At 37.9% G+C, this 14,988-nt stretch overlaps 3 protein-coding genes across 3 annotated transcripts in view; 2 read left to right on the forward strand and 1 right to left on the reverse strand.

The window, feature by feature from the left end:
* CBG16188 overlaps positions 1-1,189 on the forward strand; it is a gene marked incomplete at both ends in the record, with an annotated part of 4,089 nt that extends 2,900 nt beyond the window's left edge. Inside the window, 2 exons of the mRNA XM_002643468.2 lie at positions 71-315; positions 1,031-1,189. Of these exons, the coding sequence (XP_002643514.2) occupies positions 71-315; positions 1,031-1,189 (404 nt within the window). The remainder of the gene's footprint in view (positions 1-70; positions 316-1,030) is intronic.
* A 1,624-nt stretch (positions 1,190-2,813) lies between these two features.
* Positions 2,814-5,194, forward strand: CBG16187 (the record flags this gene model as incomplete). The annotated part of the gene is made up of 8 exons (XM_002643467.1): positions 2,814-2,935; positions 2,990-3,098; positions 3,191-3,279; positions 3,334-3,468; positions 3,542-3,701; positions 3,849-4,277; positions 4,327-4,473; positions 4,964-5,194. 8 exons carry the CDS (start codon positions 2,814-2,816, stop codon positions 5,192-5,194), a joined length of 1,422 nt encoding a protein of 473 aa, XP_002643513.1.
* Positions 5,195-5,896: 702 nt separating this feature from the next.
* Cbr-vav-1 lies at positions 5,897-12,437 on the reverse strand (the record flags this gene model as incomplete). The annotated part of the gene is made up of 17 exons (XM_002643466.2): positions 5,897-6,004; positions 6,051-6,194; positions 6,676-6,765; positions 6,872-6,962; positions 7,202-7,450; positions 7,754-7,863; positions 8,830-9,017; positions 9,379-9,650; positions 9,701-10,101; positions 10,137-10,280; positions 10,327-10,531; positions 10,729-11,042; positions 11,110-11,191; positions 11,237-11,377; positions 11,428-11,603; positions 11,651-11,741; positions 12,328-12,437. The coding sequence occupies 17 exons, from the start codon at positions 12,435-12,437 to the stop codon at positions 5,897-5,899; spliced, it is 2,916 nt and encodes a 971-aa protein (XP_002643512.2).
* Positions 12,438-14,988: the final 2,551 nt, after the last annotated feature.

A 14,988-nucleotide genomic window follows, 5' to 3' on the forward strand; every position in this document is an offset into this window, starting at 1 on the left:
TTTCCAAAAATTCAATGCCCTTTGGAAATTGAATTCGATTCAAAGTCATTCTCACATATTTTTTTTCCAGCATCAACACTTTCTCCGATTATTTCTGGCTGCCGTTTGGACGGAGAAGACATCTTCTGTATATGTCCACCTAGACGTGTACTTTATCGCAAAATGGCATCGAACAGTACAAGTGCCAACAATTTGGTAGATGATTCCAAAGTATCACTGATAGATGCGGTTCGAGAGGCAAATCTAGCCAGTAGTGGGAATAATAATAATGGATTGAGTGGTGGAGCTATCGCTGGTATTGTTATTGCAGTTGTGGTGAGTCAGCTTGAACTGAATTTGGAACCTAGGTTTAAAAATAAGTAGAGAGTTGATTCAGTGCTCAAATAAAACCATTGGTTTGCTTGGAACATAAGAAAATTGATTTTAAAAAATTTGAAAAATGGAACTATGTAAAATTCACACTTTGGGATGTATTTTTTTTCAGAGCTCTAAAACAATGTTTTTTAATGATTTCCAAATCTTTTACAAACTGAACGGCGTTAAAAATTGACAAAAATCTCAACATTAGTTCCAAATATGTATTTTTATAAAATATCTTTTTCAGTTTTTTGAATTTCTGGAAATTGATTGCCGCTGTTATATTTTTTGAATATTTTTCAATAAGAACATTTTGTTATTGAAGCAAAGTCTTCCAAAAAAAAGACATTCCGAAGAAAAACTAAAATCCATATGTCAGTTAGGAACCAGATTTTAGGTTTTCAACTCACTGTAACTACGCTGTGAAATATATTTTATTCCGTGTGACTTTAAAAATAATTTTAAGCCCATTTTTCAATCCAAGTTCTTTTTTGTCCCCACATGTACAACAAAATTGTATTTTTCTTGAAAACTAGATGCACCTTAGGATACGAGGCTCCAACATCAGCTTTCAGAAAGTTGTGACTTTCTTTTTTATCGATTTTTGATCCCATGTAGGTTTTTTTCAAGGAAACCCCCTTGAAAGACTCAGGAAAAGTTCTAAAACTTGCAGGTTGGTGTTCTGCTCATCGCTGTTCTGGGATTCTTCGCCTTCAGATACATCAAGGATCGCAGGAAAAACCACGGCGAGTACCGTCCACAGTTTGAAGAGCAACATCACGCCAAAGATCTACCGTACCTGCAGCCACCAAACCTGGAGGGTCTAATCTGAAACTGCTCGCTTCTCCTCATCATCATTTTTTCTTCACGATTCATTTCAATGAAATTTGGGCCCCTCTCATATGTGTATTTATTGTTCCCCGTTATACGTCTTCATCATTTTTCTTTCTGCACTTTTTGTTTCCCATTTACGCATGACAGTTGCAATAGTGATTTGCCTCGAATAAAGCGATTTTTTGTACAAGAGAGTCGAGTGTTTGATCTTCCAAAAATCATTATCATTAGGTCAAAAAAATTTGTGCAGTCTTTCCGTTTTTTTACTTTTCCGTTTTTGCCGGAAAACGTGGCGGCTGTGGAAGGAGCACAACCTTTGAAAGAAATTGACAGATAAGCAGAGTTTCTATAAACAATGTGTGATTGACAAAAAAAAATCAAAAGTGACACCATTTTTTAATTTTTCATTCTTCAAATGACGAGCCAGTTTTTTGCCATTTTTAGTATTTTTTTGGCCTGTATGGATTGATGATCTATTTTTCTATAAAAAAATTAGCAAGCTGGTGCGCCTTTGGCGCGAATCAACCTAGTTTTTTTACTTATTGGTCGCTTTACCTTTTTTAACGGGCCACGTAAATCTATTTTTATTTTTCAAGTTTTTCAAAAGTTGACAGAGTGACACCGGGACAGACAGACGCGTGTAGCGTTTTATAAATAAGAAGAATACTGGAAAATAGTGATCAACAAGTGTTGAAAATAATTTAATAGAAAATTTCATTCGATTTTGATGATTTTAATGCTCAACTGCCGATGAAAACATTCAAAAACTCGCAATTTCGTCTTTTTGTGTCGTTTCCTTTAGTTAACAGCTCCGTGAAAAGTTGTTCCACTAGAAAAATTATGTAATCAGAAAAAAGATAAATTTAAACCTTGAAATTCCGTGAAATTTCAACTGAAATTATCTGAAAACATCTTCAAAAACGAGATTCTCCGAATATTCCAAAAATCTCAAACGACACTCCGCTATTTTGCGTGCGCGCGCGGTTTAGTGGAGGCGCACTCGAGCGCCCGTGCACTTGGCCGTCGGACTTGTTTACTGCGAATCTTCGGCCATGGCCATGTTTTTCACGTTTTACTAGATATTTTCATGCTTTTCTTGACGCAAAATGGTCATTGGTGTCTTGTTTTTTAGTTTTCACAAGTTCTTCTATGTTAGAACAACTTTTTGACTAGAAGAATTCTGGTATATACAAGTCACAATGCACCTGAATCATCTCCAGTGACTGATTAACTCGCATTACAGTGCACCAAAACCTCGCGCATCTCTTATCAGTTTAGTTCTTGTCTGTTTTCATTTCTCACGTGGGTAGAAGACGAGATAAGAGAGAAATAGGAGAGATTCAGAGAAAACTGAGATGAGACTACTGATCACTGCCGATGACTGTCCATTCCGTTTGGACATATTCTCTAGCTAACCATTCGCTTCGATTCGATTCTCAATGAATTCGAACTATTCTTCATTTTTAGTTTGGAATCGGTGGCATGTGACGGCCAAAAATGCACTTGGTCTCTCTCCAAACAAGACCAACCACCCTTTTTTTTGTTATTCTGGTTGCGTACCCCTCGTTGCATGAACGAAACATTGATAAGAACTGATCATTTCCAACTATTTTCAGACATACATGTTCACTGCCGGGTCTTCTTCAAAACATCAACGTTTGTGGCAGGCTTCGAAGCGGTTTATTAGTTCCAATGAAGTTGCACAGGCTCTCAGGCCATTCTTGTTTTTGGTACACCCTGATAAGTGAGTTTTAACAAGACAGGATGAATAAAATATCAATTGTCAAGTTTCTTTTAGGTACGCAAAGTTTCCGGAGATCCAGACACAAAACGAGAAATCGTTGCAAATCTTCAATGGCTACATGAACGACCTGTTTCCCGTGTCGCCATCATTGAAGCCCACAAAAGTGAGTGCAAATTTTTCATGTTCAAATTTTACTCGGATTGCTCAGTTATCGATTTTCTAAGGATTCAAAAAAGACAAAAAAAACCTTTCCAGGTCAGTTTCTCCATCGCCGACAAACAGTCAACAACGTTTCGTAAAATTCACATCAATCTAACCGGCACTGACCCAGCCAAAATTGTAAGGTCAGTCATATCACGTCATGTTAATGATCAGTTCTTCACAACTTTTGTTTGCAGAGAAGCGTTGGAATCGTGCGAGTTGAGTACGTCAGAACTCAAGTTCAAGAATAATGGGTTAGCCGGAGGATCCAAACAGAATTCTGGAGGTCTTGGATTCAATACGACAAATGTGGAGGAGGATTTGTTGAGATCGTAAGTTTTTACTTGCTTTTTTGTTGTTCTAGAAGACTTTAGATCATATTCCTCATCGTTAAGTATTTTTCAGGTACCTCAAAAGAAAGAAAGCCACAGTTATCACGAATCTCTATGATTCTTTGACCAATCAACGCGATGAGGCAATGAGAAAAAAGAGAGAAGCGAAAACACTTCGTGTCTCGATTCAAGAGGATATTTCTGATTTGAAATATAGAACGCAGCTGAAAGATGTGAGTTTTTGGCGATTTCTGTAATATACGGTATCTTTTTGAACCTAGCAAAACTTGATCTTGAAATATTGATTTTTTGAGTGGCTGACAAGATGCTTTAAAAGATCACCCGAAAATTAACAACACAGAATGTGCCGAATGCTTCAGGTTGTATGGCAAATGCACTGGGAACAATCTCATATGCGACGATGCATTGCAAATGTGAACCGAATGCTTGACCAAGCAGTTCCAGAGACTAGGATAATTCTTGAAAAGGCTTTTTTCAAAAACGTACTACGATTTGGAAGAGGATCCTTCATCTGCTGTGATGGTTCAATCCAACTCGGAGCGGATCACGTCCCAGAGCAATGGGAGCAAATCTGTCAGGAGTATCAGATTCGCAAAAATCAGATTCCAATTCTCAAAGAGACTGCAAAACAATTAGAGCAAACGTTTGGAGGTGCACAGATATTGCTGCCTCATAATAAAGGATTGGCTCAGACACTCACTCAGTTGCAGACGTTGACAGTAAGAGTGTGGAAGAAGGAGGCGTTGTTGCGAAGAGTGGAGGATTCGGCGAAGAATTCAATGCTAGAAGTAAGTCTTCAACAAAAAGCAGATTGATTTTAATCCAGTATTATTCCAGGTGGTCACTTCATATGACGAGTTGGCTATTGGAGTCGATGGTCGGCTGTATATTCCATGTAATGTTGATGTGCCATCGCTGGTTCAATTTTTGGAAGAGAATGCAGAGAAGGCAATTGAGCTCAATCGAACCATGCATCATTTAAATGTGAGTTTTTTTTCAAGCAAAAGTTTGTTAAAATAGAGAAAAAAGCTTCAAGGCAACTACGACCCAGAGCGGTACTGTATTAAAGAGAATAAAAACGTATTTTTCTCGTAATTTCGTTTATACAAGCTCGAGAAGTAGAACTTGGCACATAATACGAAGAATACAACAATTTTGGGGTCGTTGGGGGAGCGAAGCAATGAACGGGATCGAACATTTCCGTTCGGAGATGAAAAATGCCTGAAAAAGCCACATTGTGTTGACTTAAATCTTCATGATTTTGTGCTGCAAACGGTTTTGATAGCCACGCGATGTGTTAACACTTATCACTGTACACCATCATGTCAAAATGCAGGTCATAACTCCAAAAAGAAATCGAAAAGTCTTCCCTCCTTAGAGTGCCTAATTGCGATAGGAGAGCAACTTTACAGTTGAAGAGATTTTTAAAACCTCCCCACAAGACAAAAATCATTATAACTCTTTCCATTTTCAGAACGAACTCGAATTCGCTCGCGACGAGTGCATCAAGGAGCTGAAACTCACCGGTCTCAAGTGGGAACAAGCGTTCTCACCGGAAGCTCTTCTGCAATGTGTGTACCGTCTGACTCAATGCTCTGACGAGGTCCGTAATTTGGTCTCCGGACTCTCATTGATCATCTCAGCCAGTCCAAGTATCTATGTCACGAACGATGGAACTCTTTCAATTCCTCTCAATTGGTCATAACTAATATTTTTAGATTAGTAGGTGTCTAGAGTCTGCTTGTTTTGTCTCTTGTTTTGTTTCAATTGGCTTCCTGTGTGCTGGTATATCTTGCGGTAGCATAAATGACTTATCTCTCTTTCATTTTTTGTACAATCATCGAGATCGTGAGTTCCTATATTTTGTGTAATAAACGAGCTTTTGACAAAATCAATGTTTTTCAAATCGCTGTCAATGATTTTTCACGAAAAAATGACAACATTTTATGGAGCACTGATGGGATGGAAACGAAAAGGAACAAAGTGAAAAAAAAACTAGTACTAGATGGTACAATATAACCGGAAGGAGCGTTGATGTGACTGATGAAAAATGTGGGGGCAAACTTACAGATAAATTAGACGAAAAGAATTATGACTAGCAATGTCACATCAGTTTAACAAAAGATTTGTTTAGAAAATATACAAAAAATAGAAATATTTTGGGCACGAAGAATGGAGATGTTGTGGGAGAAAAAGGAATCACAATTGTTGATGGCATTTTTAGAAGATTTGAAAAAATAAAGAAAAATGGGACAAGTAAAAAAATAGGGAGAGATAAAAGTCACTTCGTGAAACACGTAAACATTTTTGAGATTAGAAAATGGACAGTTTTTGAGAGAATTCGGAAAATCTTAAAAAAAAACTAAAGGTAATCCTAATGGCAAGGGGGAAACGAAAAATTGAAAATTCACAATGATATGGCGCTATTCGACGAAGATGGTGGCAAATGATCTTCAATCTCTTCACACGGTAAAGGACCTAATGGTTTGACGTAGGTGAGTGGAAAGAATCCAGTCTGAAAATTGTTTTTCAATAATAGAGAAGACTTTAATCAGATATACCTTGTTGTTAACTTGTCCCTTCCACCATCCGCGGTCCTCACCCACCGTATCCAGTAATACTATGATATCGCCCATTTTAAATGTGAGAAACTTTCCGTCACTATTGGGCTGGGGAGGGTCGTAGTCATGAATGGCTTTGTAGACCTGAAAATTTGAATAGTGTTATACAGAGTCCATTGTCATAGAAAACCCATTCAGTTCGGGAAGTCGAGAAGCCCAATTTTTTTCAAAAAGCCACATTTTCAATAAAAATTTTGGAATTTTTCATCAGTTTACAATTGCTATTTCTTCTTTTTCTATTTGTAGAATTTGTGAAAAATATGTTGTCTGGAAGCCCAGGTTAATTGATAAATGCTGAAGATCCCTTTAAGCAATAGACTTCTACAGTAACCATAACACCCCCAAATTCTTCAGGATTTGAATTCTAGATTACTTTCACTTCCTCATCAAAACGTTCTCCATCACTCTTATCACGAATGTCAAAACTTGAAAACTAGTTTTAAAAGTTACTCATTTCCGATCCATGAAAATGACTAATCTTTCATTTTTTCTAGTTTTATCAGTGACCCTATCATCTTCTTTTTGTTCGACTCAATCAAGTTTTCACCCCCTCTGTATGACTCACTTTGCATTGAGAATACGGTGTTTTGAGACAGGTGTCGAGTGCTTGGAAGATCTCAATCAGGTTATGATCCCTGTAGTATTGCACGAGTTCCTGTAAAAATTGTATTTTTTCAATTGAAAAGTCTCGCCGTGAAAAATTCAATTATAGCAAACCAAGATTCTATTTTCAACGTTTTCAATCAAAAGAATAAACTCACCACAGTCGAATTGAAGACATAATCTTCATCTAAATACATTTTTCCATCTGGATTCTTCTCAATGATCATGTGTTTGACGTCGTTCTTGTAGCTGAAAATAGGTTTCTGATTACAATAGGATATGAGGTCCTAGGGGTCTCATGAATTCTATAAAGCCAATACAACAAATTTGAAAATGAGACTTGGCGGTTTTGATCCTTTTTTGTTTAAAGCTATAAAAATGAAGCGGCCACGTAAAGATGAAATTTGGTCCCAAAAAAACCTCTAAAGTTTTGGTTTTCGCATTTTTTTTATTCATAAGACCATTTATGCCTAGAAGAAAAGTCTTACCTCAAGCTAATAGCAGTCTGCTTCCGATTAGTGCTGTACCTCACCAAGAAGGTTCCGTTCGGCGTTCCGCGTAAAGTGCTCTCAGCTTTTGCTCTTTCCATCTCGCCCATATACCATCTGAAACCCCTGATCTCTGTGTTAACATAATCTTGTTGCCGCCCATTTTCAGTGCCAATAAGATTTGATGAAGACGAGTTTCGCGAAGATCTCGACGACTGAGGATCAGGAACGCTCGAACTTCTCGCACTACTGAAAATTTGGAACCTTAGGCGCTAGGTCGAACAAAACGTGAACAGCCAAAACACAAAAGCGGTGCTCGTTGTTCGGAGAGTGGACTCACGTGGCAACTATGAAAACCATTGGGCAAAAATAGAGAATCACATGCAATTATTCGATGAATGAATATTCGAAACGAAGGTAAATGATAGGATTGCAGGGAAAAAAGAAACAAAACACAGGAATGAGAGTGGGGGTGAAATTAGGATAGCGCACAACGAAAAATAAATCTTTGTCCCACACGATTTCTTTTGTAGGTAAACGACGAAGACTTACGGATCAGATAACACCTTCTTGGGCAGGACAGTGGATTCGTTTCTCGCGATACGAGGGATGATAGAACCAGCTGGAGAATCCATGGGACTGAGGCCAATCATAGATGTTGTCTGGAAAAATCGAAGCATATTGAAAAAAAAAGTAAGAAGCTCTAGGAATGTGTGCAATATATTTAAAACTGTCTGTGAAGAATCAGAGAAAAACTTTGAGAGAGAGAGAGAAAAGAGGAAGAGCTCCGCCTACAAAGTTCGGACGAAGGCGAGAGATGAGTCACACCTGTCGGTATACAAAGGTGTAAGAAATAAATGTATAGCACGAGAAATAGTTAGATGAGAAGAGAATTAGAGAAGAAATGGTGGCGATGATGCTGCTGCTGCTCATTTTAATTTAGCAGGTGTTCGAATGAAACTAACTAGTGTCTAAACATCAAGTACATGAAGAACTTGAGCAAATACACAAAGCTCATCGTGTGTGCAGTACTAAGAACTACAAGGATGGCCAGTGAAATTTTTAGAAATAACTGTTTGGCATTGACTTTGAATATACAGTACCAGTCGATAAAATGTTCAGAAACGTTTTTTCAGTTGATTTTTGACCAGATTTTGACAACTTTCAGGAGTTAGGAGCTGGGTTGTCAAGTTTCCGACATTTTTAAAACTTTGAAGGCCGTAAAACCGACCTAGATTTGAAACTTTGCTTGCACTGAATAATTTTTAAATTAATGATTTTTCAGCAATTCACAGATTTCTAAAAGACATCCGTCTATTTCCACGTTTTAGTACAAAAAACGGGCCAAAACGAGAGAATTGAGAAATTGGAAAATATTTTATATAGTAAAAAAGTGCTGTGAATGCAAAGTTCTCAATTTAGATCTGTTTTAGACTCTTCAAAATTTTCAAAGAAAGCGGAAACTTTACAACCGAGCACCAGACTCTTGAAAATAGGCAAAATAGTCAAAAATCAACAGGAAAACATGTTTTGTATATCTTATTGACCGGTTCTATGTAATTTTATGAATGTCAGTAGGCATTCAAAAATGTAGTTTTGAAAAAAATCAATTTAAAAATTCAACTCACCCGCGACCGCATGATTTGATCCAGATGAACCAGTCCTGTCCGATTCCGATTGTTGGCGAGACACCCGGTGAACCGATTATGCCCTTGCATCTTTATAATCTCAATACTGTCTCCCTTGGAGAATTGAAGGAATGATAGGTCGGATGGTGTGAAATTGGTGTTCGCAGTCACGATGTCTCCTTCACAAACTGGAAATGATCATAAGATTAGGTACTGTAGAATAAGATCTGAAATTAAGTATGAGATTCATACTTCTACGTTGGGGGAGGAAAGAATGATTCGAAAAATGGCATAGACACCGGCACTTTTATTCCGAAAGGAAGATCATGCTTTGTTTTTTTTGCAACCTCTTCCATGTTAGTTCATGCATTTTTTTCAATAATTACAGTAAGACTGGTCCAGTAAGTTTCACCTGTCAGCACACTCCGTAGGACTTGTAAAAATAATTCCATATGAGTTTGTATCAATCGTTCTAATTAGAGGATAACATATTAGCACACCATTTAAAACGAAAAGGGGTTTTTAATTGTTTAAGAACATTTTTGTTACCTTGATGATGCCTTGGCCTATTCGAATTGAAGCTATGTGAGCTTCTCGGCTCATGTGAAGACCTCCTGGTTGGTTCACACTTCTTGAGCCCGAGGCAGTCTTTGTGCATGATCATTTCACAAGCTTCGCATTTGTATCCTTGATACAGTCGTCCTTTCATTAACCTTTCGCACACTCCACATACCAGCGGCTTCTCCACATCTACACGGAAGGTGCTAAAAGAGACCTTGTGATTGCTGTCGCGTAGCGCGTCGGTTGGACACACATTTGATCTGAAATTTGAGAAAATATATATGAGTTCCAGTTAGTACTAGCGACTAACTTTGACAGCAACAAGGCTTTCATCCAGTTCTGCCGATTGACTTCGTTTTTAAAGAAGAACGTTAGTTGTGTAATTTCATTGGAATCCGTCCGATCTCGATGCATGTGAATCACGAATTGGGTCCTCCTGGTGATGGTTCCTCCTGACTTGGTGTCAATAGAAACATTTTGATCAATGTGTAGCTCAGACATGACGTAGGCATTTTTATATGTGAACGTATTTGTCTTTGTAGACAATCCAGTAGTCTTGTCTTTGGGGGACAGTTTACTGGTTGGCTTGCACACCACAATAACCTTATCAAACAGAAAAATGAATCTCGGTTTGGCCTTTCCATAGCTTGTTGCTGTAGATTCTGCCATTTTGACTTCTCCATCAAAATTCACTCTTCCATAGTCATGGAGCTTCACGTTGAGAGGCATTGCAAGATCGGTAATACTTGTTTCAATCCTATCATCGTCATTTTAGATTCCATATCTCTTGTATCTTCATTGATATAGGCGCAAACGTCCTCCATGACATCGACTGCTTCAGACAGCGATTTTAGATCCGGACTATTCACATCGGTTTTCTTCAGAAGTTCCTGGAATATAATAAATATAAAGAAATCAAAGAATTCTCTGGCTTACCCTCAGGAGCAATGGATACTTGGTGATGCGCTGGAACGGGACACACAGAAGGTCGTTGAGCCCAAACTTGCATTGTGCTTCACGAGCCAGCTCATCAATGGTCTTGGCGACAAATTCATTGTTCTGAATGAGCTCTGTCACTAGTTTACGACTATCCGTCAGGTTGCTGCAGTATTTTCCGTATAATAGAAACTGGTCTCGATATCTGGAAAAGAAACGTAGCATGTATGTTGAGACAAAGTTACATGGCGAATGCTCGGCGTTCTAATTGAGCATTTAGGGGTCTTTTTTTGGCTGGAAATGTGGTGCAGGGCCAACAATTGGCCTGCAAAATCATTGCCAGCTCAGAAAAGCGTTTTTGAGCGGACTAGGTACTTGTTGGAGAAGCCTGATTACACTTACTTGATGAAAACCTCTCCAATCGTTTTTGGAACATCTGACCCGTTCAGTGATGTTGGTCGTTGAATTTTCGAATCAGCAGCAGCACACGCCAGCTTTACGGGATACTCCAAATCAGCCAGAAAATTAATGTGCAGCCGATAGATATCCTCAATGTTTCCAAACATTATTTTGTAATCCTCGGTTGAAATAATTCCAATCATTTTTTCGTAAAAGAAAGTGATAATCTCGGATAACGCTTTCCGCACGTATCGTTCTTCCGTTTCATGCAGCTCTCGAATACATCGATTTCGTTTTAATGTCGGTGTGTTTTGAAGCTGAAATTATGGGAAATTTTGCTTCAACTTTAGATGAAAGATTTGTCAAAAAATTAAAAAAACTCACATCGTTTTCATTCATACTCGGCTTCCTATTCGTCACGATCTTGTCATACACCTGCTCACTCTGCTTCTCTTCCGGATCCACACTAAAAACTCAAACTTAATGATTTTTTATTCATTTTAAATCATACCTTGTAATTGGCCCATAAATCGTCTCATCTGGTTTCACTGAATCGATATTCGTGGGCAAAGACTGATAAATATCCTCATCATCTACAAATTGCGGACTGCTCGATGTACTCTGGACACTTGTATCTCTTTCCGGGAATGGACTAAAGGAATTTAAGATTTTTCTCAAATATATGAAATCTCATAAACTCACTGGGCTCCTTTACTAATCGATTCTTCGGTATTTGACAAAATTGAGAGGGTCTTCAGCATTTGTTGAAACTCATCCATCCGATAAAATTTATCCGGATCGAATACTTGAGAGTCTGTGAGATTGAAATGGGATTTACAGAAGTCGACGAACAGCCTGATATTGTTGGTGCAGGTGAACTGTAAATTTTAGAATTTCAGGAGAAATTTGTAGTAGAAAGGCTTACTTGAGACTGTTGTGTGGCTTTAATGAGAGAGTTCTGGTTGATGGCATTAGGGACGAGGATGTTGGCAAGACGGCAAAGAAGAATTCCATCACTGTAACTCTCAAATTTAGTTTATGACAACTTGTATGAATTTTTTGTCTGATTTTTTTTTGATTATTTCGAACTACAGTAAACCAACTTTTCTCTGAGTTCTCGCTGTTGACTTTCTGAGGTATTCTGGTATGAAAAAGTCGATTAGGTGGAAGAGAAACGCTCGTGACCGAAGATCTCAGATCGAAAACTAACTTCGAAACGAATTTCATCATAAAACATTTTTTCGTCAATTGTCTGTTTTTTGGATTTTTTTTTTAATGAACTGTTCTTGAATTACGATTTGCTCGGGAGAAAGTGACAGAAAATTTGTAAAAACTCAAAACGAATTTCAGATTACGATAGTTTTCGTTTTGGGATTTTTGGACAAATTTTCATACCAGTTCGATATGAATTTTTTTTCTAAATTTTCGGTATGACAGAAATTAATAGAAGGTTCTGATCATCAAATTATCCAAATCTCGTCATTTTTCTATTTTTTGTTAGATTCCAATTGAGTTTAACTTATAACAAGTTAAACTTCAATGTTCCCAAAATTTCTGATTTTTGGACTATTGTAACAATTATCATTTGAAACAAAAACTCACCGAAAAATTGAAGCAAACTCGATTACTGTTCCGTTCTTGTCTGTTGTGAGGACGTTGAGCTCGCGCAACCATCGGGCGCAGCCCATCCAGCTTTCATGCCCCACACTCATGGGTACCTGAAATTATTTAAAATTATAGAAATGAAAACCCCAATTTTTCATCATATAAGGAATTTTTGCTAAATGTAAGAGAATCGTTCTCGTTTTTAGAAAAGAGCAGAGGCTAGTATGTTTTCAATTCCACTTTATTTCGTACGTTCGCTAAGAGTAAACATTACTTTATAGACGAGTCTGACATAGAGAACCATCGAGGTATATTGTCCGAAACGATAAGAAGAAGAGGGACCAAATGACTCAGTGTGTTGGACAAACTCGGATCGTCATAGAGCGCGCGGAAGGTCAAAACGAATTGGATAGCTATGAATGGTGAATGGGCAAAGAATATGGAATAGTTCAAGACGTTTTTTTTTCCTCGTCCTCTCTTCAATCTTTTATCGCTTCGACCCGAAATATAGGTCAGAGTAGCAGCTGGTTAGTTGGACTTTATTGAATGATGATGATGATGATGATGATGAGGGAAATAAGAAAAGGGCGTTATGGGGTGTGGACTCGAAATGGGAGGAGAAGAAAAAGGAATCGTGGTGAAGGCTGAGGGAAAATCAAAGCGCAAAAAAGTCCTAAGATGAGGTGACGCGGAAACCAAATTGATGAAAGAAGTCTCTAGAAATTAACGGGTTTGGTAGATGGAGAGCAACTATAGTGAGCTTGTGACAGCAAAATTGGATTGTTTTTTTTTCCCTGAATTCAGCAGCAAAGTGCGAAAGTACTTCTAAAGGCTCATTTAATTTTCAAGAAATTTGTTTTCTGGTGTCAGCTGATTTGAGTTGCAATTCTTATTTTAATGGCTGCAATTAAGTTTTTTAATGCAAAAAATACTGTAGAGCGCTAACTGGACTTCCAGGGACCTTGTTATTAGGTAAGGGTGCTGAGTTTTTTTTTTTTTGAAAACTCTTACATGGAATGACTCCCAAGTGTTACCCTCGAAAAAAATCGAGACATACATGGTTGGATGGAGCGTAAAAAGTTATTTTAGATTCCAAACGGAATAGTTGGTAAAAAATTTCTTTTGGGAGTTATGGTCCAAAACATCCAACCATATAGGTCTCGATTTTTTTCGAGGGTAACACTTGGGAGTCATTCCATGTTAGCAATTTTTGAAGTTAAATGGTTTTTGTCTTTGTGGAGCTCAAATTAGGTCTTTACAGGATTTTGAGCCATTGAAAAGTAAGCTCAGAACCGGAAATCAGGGGATACCTAGAAGAACTATGTAGAAATTTGATTAGTCTTTGAAATCACTTACTAACAATAAGATATAAATGAAAATTTCACGAAAAAGCGACACACAAAAAGAAAAATTGCGTGAAATTTGAAAAATTTTATTGGCACCTTCCAACTTCTACAGCTCCAAAAATGAAAATTTGATTTAACATTTCTAGGGCAAATTAGACAACAAAATGATACAAAAACTCATCAGTTCGTTCTCAACTTTCGAAAAACTAATGTTTGAAGCAAAATCAATGAAAAGTGACGATTCATTTCTTATCTTAAGTCGTTTCCTGTGATTTGTTGTGTGTGTTGGAAATCGGGAATTGGTGGAAAAGAAAACTATCAAAACGTTACCTTTTTGCAACTTGGAATTAGTGGGAGATAATTATAATTATCTTCTCTCTGAAGCGATGAAACCAAATAGGATAACATCAGAATATCGAGAAGCACATATAGAAAAGACGACGTGAATTGTTACGGGGCAAGGAATAAAGACTAATTGTTGCGGACCATGAGGGAGAAGGTTAGTGGTGGTGGTGAGGAAAAAAACCGGAGAGGAAGAGAATGACCGAGAGAGTGTGAACTTGAGAAGAGACGCAGAAAGATTACAGATAGGTATGGGCCAATACAAGGGAGGTGCGTCGCAATGTCATAGCGGTATAACACACACGCTGCCGCTCACCTTCCACCACTACGCATTGTCGGGTGGGGGGAACTGTCTGGTCGCACTCGATTAGATGCACTCTCTCTCTCTTTAGTTTGACACGCTCATAGAGGTAGAGAGAGAGAGAGTGCCCTCACGGATTGGAGTCTACCATGCCCCGGTAACGAGAAGGAGAAGAACGAGGACAGTTGAAGAAGTTTGCACAATGCCTAAAGGGTGTCCTTCCGATCAGGTCGTTCCTCACACTTTAGCGGAAGAGAAGTCGGAAAATCGAGAGAGTATGGTATTGGAAAATCTTTGGCTCTTTTTTGGAGCAAAATTAGAGTGAGAGAGCAAAATGATGTGACCGTATTTGTTTAGGTTGTTTTTCTTTACGCGTATTTTCTATTATTTTTTTTCATATGTACTTTGAACAGGACAAATGCAAGAAATCGGGAGTTGGTGAGCAAAGATTCGTAAAAAATCATAAAGATTCATGAAGCAAAGATTCAAAAAAGTCGAAGATTCATATTGTAGATTGAAGGAGTAATGAGCATTGAAAGTACCAGGAAATGACGAAAATAAGGAAAATTATTTTCAACAAAATTAGTAAAACACCGTAAATCTAATAGAACACCGCCGTATGCTTCTACTTCCGTCCTAATTATCTTGGTTACTGTAAGATATATCGAA

This window comes from Caenorhabditis briggsae (genome assembly GCF_000004555.2).
Source record: "Caenorhabditis briggsae complete genome, chrX, whole genome shotgun sequence".
Lineage (NCBI taxonomy): Eukaryota > Metazoa > Nematoda > Chromadorea > Rhabditida > Rhabditidae > Caenorhabditis > Caenorhabditis briggsae.